Source organism: Epinephelus fuscoguttatus, linkage group LG4 (assembly GCF_011397635.1).
Source record: "Epinephelus fuscoguttatus linkage group LG4, E.fuscoguttatus.final_Chr_v1".
Taxonomy (NCBI): domain Eukaryota; kingdom Metazoa; phylum Chordata; class Actinopteri; order Perciformes; family Serranidae; genus Epinephelus; species Epinephelus fuscoguttatus.
This window is the reverse complement of record NC_064755.1, coordinates 8404582-8418599: the sequence shown is the minus strand read 5'-3', so window position 1 is coordinate 8418599 and position 14018 is coordinate 8404582. Positions and strand designations below refer to the sequence as shown.

At 42.0% G+C, this 14018-nt stretch overlaps 1 protein-coding gene across 1 annotated transcript in view; it reads left to right on the top strand.

Moving 5' to 3' along the window:
* The first annotated feature begins 409 nt into the window (after nt 1-409).
* znf423 (zinc finger protein 423) overlaps nt 410-14018 on the top strand; it is a 183281-nt gene continuing 169672 nt past the window's right edge. The window contains exon 1 of the mRNA XM_049575066.1: nt 410-1680. Coding sequence (XP_049431023.1) covers nt 1641-1680 — 40 coding nt within the window. The 5' untranslated portion in view covers nt 410-1640. The remainder of the gene's footprint in view (nt 1681-14018) is intronic.

The following is a 14018-nucleotide window of genomic DNA, read 5'->3' as shown; positions in this document are numbered from 1 at the left end:
TAGGGGTATTTTTTCTTCACTTGTGATGTATCGTAGATGATTATCTTGCAATGTATCAAGAATGGCAGAACTACTAAGCAATATCGTGATACCATCGTTATCATGGACAAGCTATCATGATAGCATCTTATCATGAGTTACTCTTATTCCCAACCCTACCGGTGACATAATAATTCCATCACTGTCACCGTCCAAAAACACACTGATTTTATTTGTCAAACTTAGGCCTGCTTATTTCACGTCTCAACTTTAGGGCCTCTTCCACATCCCACTTTAATCCAAGTCCATATTTTCCCTCTGCCTCCTCCCTCTGTATTCTCGGAGTCCCTGTTGTAGTTGTGCCGGTCGGCCACAGCTGGGCGCTGTTGCCTAACTCTCCCCCTGCCTCCCCTCTCTCTCCGTCAGCCCAGCCTGCCTCTCTCCTGCCTCTCTGCCTCAGCCAACCCGGGCTGTGCCGAGCTGCTCCCTGCGGGATCAGAGCGCTCCCCCGCCGGGACCCTTCTCTCACATCCCCCTGCTGGGACGCGGCTACATTTCCAGCCAAGCACTGCCTGCCTTGGCTTTATTATGTGTGTCTGCGCCGCAGCCCCGCCAGCAGAGGCAGGCAGAGGAGGAGGAGGGAGACTGGTAGCCAGAGTCAGGACAAAGAAAAAGCAGGGAGACAGAGGCTAGCGAAGGGTTAGACTGGTAGAAATATTAGGCTGCTATTAATACCGCCGGTAAGGCATTGAGAAATATTAACAAAAAGAAAGCGTGGGTTGTAAAAGCAGTATTCCCCTCGGGGTGGAGATGCTGGGGAAGAGCGCAATGTCCATGCCACCAGACCACCACCACTGCCTAGTGTAGATTAGCGGGACGGAACACAGCAGGCTGGTCGGTTCAGGTCGGTGCCGCTTTCCTGGAGGAAAACCCAAAACAAAACAGACTGAAATACTTTCGATAAACTAAAACAGCCCCGACGAAGCCGCGAGGAGCGCGGGGGAAGAAGCCACGTTTCATTTTGAAAGCAATTTCCCGGAACATTCTCCGTCGCCTCTCTTCACCTGGACCGTCACGTACTGCTGTGGCACCGACACCTCGCACTCGGACGGTGCCGCTGTCACTTTTCCTCAATACCGCGCAGGACCTGCTCAGGTGTTTGCCGCGCGCGTGGCTGGCAGCTCGCGCCCCGGTCCGTAGTGCTGGAAGAAGTCGGAGCGGCACGAGCGCCCGGGCTGCACCGGAGAAAGCAAAACGCGTGCAGGGGAAAAAGAGAAGATATAAAAAAAGAGCAAAGCTGTCTGCGTCGGGGCACGTTGTAACGAAGAAGACGGGGATACTAACGGGAAGTTGCTCCCGTTTATGCTACAGGTTGCGCGAGCCCGAGCGACCGTTGAGGAAGAAAACGCATCAGAGGAGCCGAGTGTCGCCTCCAAGCCGCTCCACTCCCGGTGTGTGTGGTTTGTTGTCGTTGGACTAACGGCCGTTTCCCAATCAGAGACTGAAGCTGCCGCATTGCAACAGGCGAAGAAGCAGCAGCGAAGTGGTGGAGGAGGAGGAAAGATAACCCGACTGTGTCCGCCTGTATGGTTAGCTGAAAACACGGAACGGAACAAAAACAATTAGAGAATAAAAATTAAGAAAGCAGTTCGAGACCAGAGATGTCTAGACGAAAACAGGCCAAACCGCGCTCCGTTAAAGGTAAGAAACAGTTAATTTTGTACCTCATGTGAACGGACACTTCACTCAGGAGTAGGAAAAGAAGCCAACGCGACCAAAACCAAAGATTTCACTCTGGTGCTTGTTAGCTAATTTAATTTATTTTTCCCCCAAAGGGTCGCAACCATAGCTGTGTGTAGTTTAACAACATAGGCGTCTCTCACCTTAACAGTTTGTGTGTTAGCTCACTTTTACTGTTGGTTCACTAATTGTTTGTAATTGGTCACGACATTGTTAAAATGATTCTAATGTATGGGGACGGGTAATTTAGGGTAATGTTGCCGTCTACTAATTGTTTCACATGGACACATCTTAGTCAGAAATGAGCTCACAAACAGCTCCAGTTTAATTTCTCTGTCCGCTGGTCCACTGGGCTAATTGTTTTCAATTAGCTACCACACTGTCAGAACTTGAAAGATGATACACTGGTGTATCGTTTTTCTGTCAGCGTGGGTTGCGCTTTTGGATCAACTTGTTGTAATTCACTTGGTTAATGGGCCCATGTAATCTGGATTATTCCCATATTGCACTTGCTCTGAACAGCCCACTGCTGCTTTGTTGTGGTAAATTTGGCTGGTTGACCCCAAATCACGTCACTTAACCCCCACATTATATGTCTTTATAGCTTCATTTTATGCCATAAAAATGTTCCAAGTTGGATTTTGAATTCTAATTTTCTCTCCAAATGTTAAAATTTCCCACGTTTTAAAGGAAGTACAATACAGCCCTGGGCATGAATGTATTTCATCTTAGATTTTAAGATATTATTGTGAATGTTTTCCATTTCTCAGGGTTTTTAGGCCTCACTTCAGACTTTAAAAATTACTCTTGCAAGGTTGAACACATATGAAGACTAGCTGTGGCATTTACAGATTCATTTTTCTAAAGTTCAAGAAAAGTCCATAGGTACTGGATTAAAATTCTTATGTTAAAAAGCAGTATTATAACTATAATTATTTTACTGAAGGAAGCTGCATTTTCCCCCATTACCATAAAATAGTATTCATTGCAGTGCATGGGTGACTGGGCATCTTGCATGAGGGCATGTGGTGGCCTTGGCCTCCATGTTTCCTTTATGGGACCCAGATGGGCAACGGGACGGAGTGACCATGTGGTTGCCACCCCCTCCCCCGTTTCCTCCGCCATATAGGCTTTCCCTTTCTGTAAAAATCTGGGAAGCGAACAGATTTCTGACAGTGGTTTAAACTGGGTGTTTAGTTTGATGAACAGCATGATTTTTAATTGGAGGATTCCAGCTTCTCCTATAGGTCCTGATGTTAAGCCTGTTTCATGTGAGGTCGGGTGGGATTCATTTTGTCAATAGAAGGAGAGGCTACTTACATGCCACACACAAAGTGCTGGGAGTGTGTGGTAGTGTGTTTGCTTTGGGATATGTTTGTGGTTGTAATATCTGTTACTGTGGGCTATACATGCAGGAAAACTGTCGCATTTTAGAAACCATTGTTTTTCAGTTCAGTCCACAGAACAGGCTGGGTTGTGATCGAGAGTGATGCGGTAGCTTTCAGATTCCACAGCCTCCTCAGGAATCTACTGTAAAGCTGGTTTCAGTTTTTGGCTCATACGTACAGCCTGTCTATATGAAATTGAGTTGGCATGAAAATAATAAATGCTGTTTGTAGTTACTAACAACACTTAATGCTTTAAATGGATATTACATCATATGAAGTGGAAATTTGAGGAACATTAAAAGAGAGCATTCCAAATTATAATTAGTTTTGGCATGTATCTTACTGATTATTTCAATTAGTACAGTATTATGTAGAAAGGACTGTGATGCACTGGCTTCTTCTTGTACAAAGGACAACACAAGAACAAGACAACTGTTTTGTAGGTGTAGTTTCATAGTAGTTTCATGCTGGTAGTATTTGTCTCTATTTTGTTTCCCTTTCCTTTAAGTCACCCATAAACTGTGGAGATTTCTTTCCTTTTTCTGGGTGCGTCAGTAATTTTTTCAGGTTGTATTATTGTCTGTGTGAAGAAAAAAGAAACACATAGCTGTAATGTTTGGGGGGCATGGCTTTTAACACACAGTAAGGGCATATAGTTGATTATTGTTTTACTCCTATAAATTTCAGATGATAAATTTGATTGAACAATCAAAATCAAACAAAAACATTAGGTTTATAAATATATGCAATGACAGAAAACAAGCAAATCGTCACATTTTTGAAGCTGTAACCAGTGAGTGTTCGATAAATTACTTAAGTAGTCCTGATAAGTCATTTTTCTGTAAATTGACTATGTAGTCATCAGTCAAGTTATTGCTTCAGCATTTGCTTGGAGTGGTGTTGAATGAATATCTCCACTTAATCAGTATGTGTAAGATGTGGTTGAATGTGGTTGTTATTGCCCCCTGCTGTAGTGTTGTTGATGCTCGGTGCAGTTTGTCAGTGAACAAATCAGCTGCTGTGGACCAGTGAATCTCTCCACTGCTGCTCTGTCATTGCTCTGTCAGTGAGTGAACGTGTGTGTGTGTGTGTGTGTGTGTGTGTGTACGTGTGCGTACTTAAGCTTGCAACATCTACATTCTTGTATTTGTGTTTGCATGCATCATGGACATGCACGCCTTGTGTGTGTCTCTGTGTGTGTGTGTGAGAGTGTGTGTGTCACTAAGGCAGCCTGGTCTCAGCAGCCTGGATAACGAGAGCTTAGCTTTAGTCAGGCAGCCAAGCGAAGCAGAGCGAAGCAAAGCTGAGGCGGACGACCACCACTCTGTGTGTGTGTGCGCGGTAAAGGTAACACAGCCCTTGTAGGCTAGCTTGCATAAGCACCATGTGTTTTGTGTATGTGTACTCATGCATCTGTGTGTGTACATGCGTGCCGCTGCTATCTCCCCTCCACACCTTGCCCCACTGACAGCTTGGCAAGACCTGGTATTGGGGGAAGATGGAGAGAGGGATGGAGGAGAGAGCGAGAGATAGAGATGGAGGAGAAAAAGGGGTTGAAGGGTAAAGGGGAGAGAGAGGAGAGGTGTTTGGGGGCAGCACAGTGGCACACAGCAGGTGAGTGGGCAGGGGGGGAGGGAGCGATGGAGGCCAGGACGAGGTGAGCATCGCCGGGGGATTATCTGTGTTTTCATGTTCTTCTGTCTTTCACCTGCTCACCCAACTCTGACTGGCTGGCTGGCTTACGGACTTACTGGCCAGCCAGGCATGCCAAAACAATAACAAAGAAGCACAAAGTCCCACCTCAGCCATCTCCTGCTTTAGATTTGCACTGACTCTGAATAGCCATGGTCTGGAAAGGATTGTTTTTTTCCCCTGGAAATCAGCAGGTGAGGGGTAAAATGATGATATTTTATTGTAACTTAACTTAGTCACAGTTTTCCTGAAGAGGGAGATTGTTTGCTTATGACCCACATATGCATCATTTTGGTTATTTCAGATTACATTTACTGCTTTCACCTGACTTTAAACCCAGATCACTTCAAATGTATTGCAACCAATAATAACCAAGGGTACGAATCACCAGAGGCCTCATGATTTGATATTATCACAAAACTCAAGTCGTGATACAATATTTTTGCAATTTTAAACACTTAGCGATCTGTTGAGTATTGCGATAACATATTGCGATTAATGACCTTTTTTCAACTCCCAATTCTGTCCCCAAGGGAAAACTTGTCAACATCTGTATTATTGACCAAGATAAAGCTTTCAGTCTATTCATCTCACTTAAAGCTTTTTTTATTGCAGCAAAAATGTATCTAGTGGGCTGAAAAAGCAATTAATTTCATTATTCTATTAGGCTACCAAAAGTTTAACTTGTATTTGCAGTATTAATAATATATATAACAAAAATAAATACTTAGCCTGTGTGTATTGATACAATATTGCCATGCAAAATAGCGCGATACTATGCTGTATTGGTATTTTTCTCCCACCCCTAATAACAACCAAGTCTTATATTCCCAGGAGTTAGGGCATGGACTGTATTAAAGCAAATTTTGTTATTTTTATTTCCTGTTTTTGCACACTCTGTAAAAGCTGCATATGTAATACTGTAAGGCTGTTATTTTGAATGTTGTTTTCATTTACATGCAAATTTTAGATAATTATTTCAATTAGGGTTGGGTAACATATCGATATTATATGGATATTGTGATTGGATTTTGGCTGATGGTAATATCGTAAGTGCTGTTTTGTCCTGGTTTTAAATGCTGCATTACAGTAAAGTGATGTAATTTTCTGAACTTACTGAATTGTTTTAGCTGTCCTATTTTTAGTCTTTACCCCCATAGTCATTATGTCCACCTTACTGATGATTATTTATCAAAATAAAGCACCAACCCTACAGTTTTGTCACAATATCGATATGGAGGTATTTGGTCAAGTATACTTGGATATTTAATGTTCTCTTCATCACCCAGCCCTAATCATAATGCACTGTATTTAAGAATGTTAGAGTATTAGTATTAAGTTGTTGTTTTTTTAAATACCAATTTCTAGCAATAACAAACAGTAGTATTAGTTATATTACTGCGCCTCCATGTTTAACCACTGCAACTAAGTTCCTACGATTTACTTGACCAGTCTAGCCCTTACAGTGATTAGGCCTTGTTAACAGTGGGGGGACTTGACTAATTGCAGTCTGTTAATTGAACACGGACTAATGGCGTGATGATGGGCCATGAAACTAGCTGACGGGGTGAGAGAAAGGGAGGGGTGAGCCGGAGGAAGCAATGAGAGAGCATGGCTTCTCTCTTATCAAAATATTATTTCAATGGATTAATCCGTTTTTAATGTGTGTCTTTAGCGAGGCGAGGCAGCAGAAATCTCCTTCTCTGTCTGCTCAGGCAGTCTCGCTATCCTATCTCTCCCTCTCTCTCTCCCAGCTCTTAGCCCCTTGAGTCTCTCATGCATTATGTAGTGATGATTATTACTTAATTACACATTAATAAATCCGCTTCATTTGCAGGACATTAAACGGGAGTTGAGCGCATGTGACAGGGAGACAGAGGAGAGGAGGGAAGATTGGAGAGGGGGGAAAAGGAGGGAGCACTTACTTTCTAGCGTTTATTTGGTTTGTTTAGAGTGTTGTTTATAGTCAGTGGAGCCAAATGAGCCCTTTGACCAAGAGGGAGAGAGGGGGAGATTTGGTTTGCTTTCGGTTTGTGTTGAGCCGAGCTCTTCTGGGCTAATGGCATCATTTCCACTCAGTCTCCTTTATGCCTGCATCTCTCTCTCGCTTAACATTCTGTCCTTATTTCTTTGGTTGCACCACCTTCCGTGTATGTTTTTTTTTCCTATGTAAACAGATTTTCAGTTAAATTATTAAGAACTTTTTGCACTGCCCAATCATTGGCAATGTTGGCATTGTACATTTCTGCCAACTACGTATAACATTTGTACATTTCATATGTAGCATTATTATTTCTACAGTGACAAAGTTGAGATTACACATGAAGAGGATTTGTCATCGGGAGGTGGAGAGGATGATGAATAGTGTGAAACCTTGGCGAGGTGGCTACCACTGTTTGAGACCAACAACACAGCCAAAACAGGATCTTTCTGTAACCCTTAACAAGTGGTTTTTGTGCCTAGACATAACCACACATTTACCACAGCATTGTTGAAATGTTAAGATTTGTCAAGTTTCAACATATAAAATGTACAAATATTACATATCTGTTGTTTACAGAGATGTACAATGCCAGCATTTATTCTGGTGTTCAGGGTATTCGTAGCTGCTGTAGCTGCTGTTTGCACTGGTCTTTGCAGTCATACAGGTGACCCCTGATCAGCCAGTTACTGGTGCAGTGACATGCTCATGTGTAGGGCTTATGGAACTGATCATTGCAACCTGTCAGGTACCAAAAGTTGGCACTAAATGCCTGAACAGAATAAATGATATTTCAGGATTTAAATAGTTGTATAGTTAATATTACACTGTACTGTATTTATTACAGAGTACATTTCATTTATTATCCCTGAACAACCTTTTATGTTAACACATGATTTAACACAGATGAATGTGGTAAGGAAGGCTTATTTTTTCCATTGATAATGTTGTGAGTGGCGAAGAGTTTGAAGATTTTGAAATGGTACCCATCCCACTCAATTGCAAAAAGTTTGTTGTTGTGACCAAACTTTTGGCACTGTTGCTTGGAAATGTGTCACTCCCCTAGGGCTGCAATTAAAGATTATTTTCATTATCAATCGATCTGCCAGTTATTTTCTTTTATAATCGTTTTATTTGGTCTATTAAACCTAAATGAGATTAAAATGTCAATCACAGTTTTACAGGAGCCCAAGGTAACATCTTCAAATGGCTTTTTTTTTTGTCTGACCCACAGTCTGAACCGTAAAGATATTCAATTTATTATAATGTAAGAGGAAGAAAAGCGGCAAATACTCACATTGGTGGAACTGGAATCAGCAAATGTTCAGCATTTTTGCACAAAAATTGCTTAGATAATTGATTGATTATCAAAATAGTTCCAGATTCTGTTGAGCAACAAATCAAATAATGGACCGATTATTTCAGCTGTAGTCTACACCATCGTACTTTTTAAACACTGGTTAGGGCTGCATGATAATTCATGTAAGTATGTGATTTAAATGTAATAAGAGACTCTGGGATAGTAATTATTCATTGCCTGGAGTTAAAGTTATTGTCAATTAACTGCTCAAGACTTTAAAATTAACAACCGCCAAGCCGTCAAATGTGGGTAAAAATTAATTGTGGCGGGGAATGTCATCAAGTTACAAGCCAATTTGGTGGTTGCTGAGCCTAATTGTGATACTAATAAAGGCAAAATCAAAGTGACCTGTGCAAACAGAAGGTCAAGTGTGCGAGGACAATGACAGCTTGTCCAAGTGCACTTTTTTCCCCCATATAAGCACTATGGATTTCATTATCATTCCAGTATCTGACAGCAGCATCAGTATGAGAGACTGTATGTGTGTTTAGTACAGTGCTGTTAATCTCTCATTTTTCTTCCTCTTTCTCACTCTCCGGTCTATTTTTCTTTCTCTCCCTGCCTCTCTCTCCCCATCTGGCTTTACCATTAGAGTAATTTAATGTCACCCTTTGGCAGAGCACAGAGCCTTTCATAGGGCAACTGGCTCTTATAAAACTCAGAGACCCTACACATGTGGCTTGGATTACTTAAAGACAACAATATGTTATTTTGCAGGTACATCCGAGTGTAAGCTTGTTGGAAGGCACCGTAAATGCCTCTTTGCTTTTAATGCCAACAATTTGACAGCTTATCTTGTTTTTGCTTGTGCAGCTTACAAATAGTGTTCGTACAATCAGTGTGTGTACAGCCACATTGAGTAACTCCTGTATAAAAGCTTGTATTGGCTTTGCATTAAAGCTTGCTGAACCATTAAATGGCTTTCTGAGAGCTTTGTTAGAAATTCCATTGACTCCTCAGCAGGGGGTGGATTTGAGTTTTTGGTAGTAGTTTTTTTTAATGGGACAAAACAAGCTAATGTAATTGGTGATCGGTGGAGCCCAGCAGTACCATGCATTGAATGTAATTTGACTCATGTTGATCTGCACTCAATTAGAACCAAATTACTGCACATTTGAACACTTGGAGTAGAACAGAAGTACTTATAGTAGGTCATTTTCATGGAAGACATTTTGACATGTCGCAGTATGACAAGCACAGGTCTAAATAATAACATTAACAATGTCTGGATTCCATTTAGCCGCTTCAGTTTCAGGGTCCTAGAAGTGTGCACGTTTGCTCACTGTCACACTGTCATGGGACACCTGAACAGAATTGAAGTTATTAGTTAGGCCTATACTTTTCTTACTGGCAAACGTCAAAATGTCTGCTGTTAAAAAAGCCAGTGGAGTAAAGGTTACAGTCAAATTAATGCTCCTGTCTTTGGCTGGAAGTCTCAGAAAAGAACATCATTTACAAAGAAAGAAATCAAGTTGTGTAACTGGGGATAAGTGCTGTATTGGTTAATGGTTTTGACTTGAATAGTACCATTCCTTCATCACTGTTGAGCAGCAAAATGAGGTTTTGTCTGAAATAATGGATGGGAGAAGGTCATATCATCTGGTAGGCTTGGTTAGGTTTTTATTGTGTGGTGTGTGTGTGTTTCTGTGTGTGTGTGTGTGTGTGTGTGTGTGTGTGTGTGTGAGTGAACTCATCTGAGTGTCCAAAAAGGGTGAAGTCCCCTCAGTGAGGTGTGAGTATGCCAGCGACAACTCCTTATCAGCGGCCAGCCTGGTGTGGTTTTGCAAGTACATGTGTGTGTGAGAGAGTGTGTGAGAACAGGGCGTCATGGGCCAGGACTGTGCCATTGTAGCGGCTTAGCTAGCCTCGTTTATCAGCTGCAAACTCACTGGACCTTAACACACACCCACCCCTCTGGAGACATGCACACACACACACACACACACACACACACACACACACACACACACACACACACACACACACACATATATACACACACACACACACACACACACACACACACACAGTCAGTGTAGCTGAGCTCTGTGCATGCCCATGCCCTCAGCTTTTAAGAAGAGAAAGATGATGCTGGTGTGACTATACACATGCACACACACATGCACACTTAGTCAATCCAGACCTAGCTTGCCAAGCCCATATCCCCCCACCACTAGATAGTCTCAAAGGATGTGGGCCCTTCTAAGTTTCCTACAAGGCTGTGTGTGTGTGTGTGTGTGTGTCTGTGTCTGTGTGTGTGTGTGTGTGTGTGTGTGTGTGTGTAAGCATCTCTTACAGTCTTTTACTAAGAGATTATGGTTGTCTCTTTGTTCCACACTGACTATTGGCCTGCAGTGTATTTAGTTAGGTCTAAAGTCTTGTGCTGTGTGTTGTCTTAGTTGAAGCTTATTACATAACTAGTGTAGCAGCTAAAGATGAATTTTGTTATCAGTCAATGTTAATCATTCACTTAGTATTTCATATAGAATATGATCACGCTCATCACACTTTACTAAAACACAGAGTGATGAGAAGTTGGTGACTTGGGATGAGCAACAGTCCAAACCCCCAAAAGGATTTGATTTACAGTGATATGCAACAATGCAGGGCTCTTAATACTTTTTAATGTGTAACTTTCAAAATTACATACACCATAATTTTGTCTTTATCTGCATCTGTGCTGTCACTGATGTATTTGAACTTCTTTCCTGGCACTTTCCTGGCCATGGTCAGATCCAACCAAAAATCCAACATCGATCCCTTTTATTGGTCATAAAGTGCTGTACACAACATTTTTTCTGCAAAAAAAGTTTCGCAGGGCTGACAACTTTTCAATTTTTTGCTACGGGTTCGGGCTGGGCTTGGTTATAATTGTCTCAGACTCTGGTCGGGTTCAGTCCAGAAAATGCGGCCCGAGCTGCACTCCATTGTGCTCACCTGTGTCTGTGTTTATGTGTGCGCAGGTGTCTGTGTGTGTGTTCCCGCATTTGGGCGGAACTCCACCGTGAACAATACAGAGAGCAGAGGTGAATTGTAAACGTGCGACCATGTAGAGACAGTATAATGGTAGGGGAAGCACTGCCTTAATGAAATGTACATGGGTGAGTTATATAAAAATGACCCCTCCGTACAGTGGTCAAGAAGGCGGTAGGCTGTTAACATGTTGTTGTTTTTTTTTTTTTTAAATATTTTTTGGGCATTTTTGCCTTTATAGATAGGATAGTCAAGCATGAAAGGGGGACAGAGAGAGGGGGGATGACACGCAGCAAAGGGCCACAGGCCGGACTCAAACCCAGGCCACTGCGGCAACAGCCCTGTACATGGGGCGCCTGCTCTGCCACTAAGCTACCGACGCCCCGCCCCCATTGTGAAGTTGGGCATTTTAACATCGGGGTCTATTGAAACTGATTGGCCTCTGGAGCCAGCCTCAAGTGGCCATTCAGAGAACGGGAGTTTTTGGCATGCCCATGACTGTATTTTTCAGCCCCGGAGGTTGCTGCTTGGTATTTTTACAGATAAATGAATTATATAATTAATCTTTGATATGAAGTAATTGGTCTCTGCAAATCTAAACCTTTTGTCTTTATTTATTATTGTTACTTATTTCTTTAATATTTATACATTAAAAATCAATTGCTGCTTTAAAAATGTACTTAGTGTTACTTAAGATAAAATGTTTTTTTGTTAATTCTTTAGAGATACAAGGATTTCACTGACAAGATTATGATGTGGATATGGCACTACACTGGCATCCATATCTATGATAAATTATGTGCAACTGGTATGGGAACAGAAATAATAGGTTATTATTTTGGACGTAATTACAGTCGACCCTTGCCTAATTTAGCCCCCTCTTCCCTCTTTCCTTCTCTTGCAGCCTCATGCATTTTGCCCCTCCATTCCTTCCTCCCCTCTACTTTGCCTTCTGCCTCCCTCCCTCCCCCTAATAATCCCTCCCCCTTCCTATTCTGTACATTAAACATTAGTGGTGGGGGCAATTAGCAGTGCCCCTCTGCACACCTGGCTGATGCATAATATATTTATTGGGCTACCCTCCCTCCCTCTCTCTGACACACATACACACACACTGCTGTTGATGAAAGGGTGACTTTTGGGAAATGGAAATCTTTGTGTGTGTGTGTGTGTGTGTGTGTGTGCGCGCGCGTGAGTGAGTGTGCGTGTATGTATGTGTGTGGGCTATGAGGACTGAGAGCTTTATACTCCCTGGTCTGACCCTGCATAACCTCCTCAGTTTGAGCTTCAGGCCAGGTCAAAAGTCACTGCTTTAGTCAGGTTTTCAGACAATATACTTGTTCTTTCTGATTTTTTTTTTTAAAAATGTGTGTATCTAATTCCTATTTTTTCCCTAAGCAATGTTATCTTGCAAAGGTAGCCTCATGCATGGTCTCAGTAGAGGGAAAAGTAGAAAACCATCAAGACTTTTTCCTGTATGTCCACATCTTGATAGCACCACAGTTACATGTCTACCAATTTTAGCATGTGCAGCTTTTTAGCACACGCTGCTTTGTCTGAATAAACAGCCACGGCCTTCATTTTTTTCTTCTTTTTTTCATCCATTCAATCATTTTTGTCTGCTTGCCTTTGCTCCCTGTGCTTGCATGCGCGCACACACACCATGGACCCAGACTAATGTGCATTGTCCTCAGAGTGTGGACTCTTCAACAGAACAAGCTGCTTGTGTTGTGTTCCTTTTTTATTGGACACTCTGGCGGGTCTTTGTAGTGCGCCCCACTATAGACCTACCAATGCTTCTTTTTAGTGCTTGAGTCTTCAGTTGGTTTTTCTAACTCCTTTCCATTCACCTCCCAGTCAAAAGGCAAGGGCACCCTGCTGTGAGACATACAATGGAGCAAGAGAAGCAGAAGAAAGTGAGAGAGCAAGTGAGCAACAGTGAGAGAGAGCGACTGTGCTGAATAAGAGAGAATAGTAAGGGTGTGAAAGAAAATGTTTATTATTTATCATCCCTTCATATAATCTTTTTTTTCAGTGACATTAATTCCTTCCAAATGAATTACGGCCTGTTTTTGTAACATAAAATGATATTCTCTTCTGAAGTTGTATTGTTCAGCATTTTTTTAACCTAACTAGTCTGATAATTCCACTGTCTGATGACACTTGAATATTCTATGTAAATCTGGTAATTATAAATTGATTTTTAGGCATTTTTCAACACCAGAAAGAGTGAAATAGATTAAACTGCTGCCATTAATGTCAGCATTGGCAAAGTGTAATTAATCGATGGAATGTAGCCAGTATGCTAACCACTGAGTAATGTTTGTTACAGCAGTACAATAAGCATCCGGCAGCAAGCTTATATTAGGTAGCAAACTAGAAAGCTTGTAATCAGATAAATATTTTATAAGTGAGAATATTTTTCTCATATAAGTTAAACTCATTTATTACATTCCCCTGCAATTCTCAAGATTAATCAGTCTTAGGGCTGACTTGCTGAAGTTAGGAGAGCAAATGTGTGCCTCAATGACTGCACAAGCAGGTTCAGAAAAGCCAGAGTGGCTTTACTTGTACTGTGCTGAAACAACAGCAGAGGAGGTGGTGTCTTCTCTTGTATGTCTGGTCCCTAATAAAAGCTTTATGCCGGTATCAAGACAGAATGAAATAGAGAAACAGTGTTGGAGGGAAAGTGGTAGAGCTGACAGAGAATAAGAGATTGCATGGTGAGTTTGGTGCGAAGATATGTGTGTGTGTGTGTGTGTGTGTGTGTGTGTGTGTGTGTGTGTGTGTGTGTGTGTGTGTGTTGGTCAGTGCAGGCCAATTTTAAAAATGCACAAGTACTGTCTGCCTTCGACTCAGAGTTGATAAGCAGTCTAGGGACTAGCACACCCAGCTTCTCCTCTCC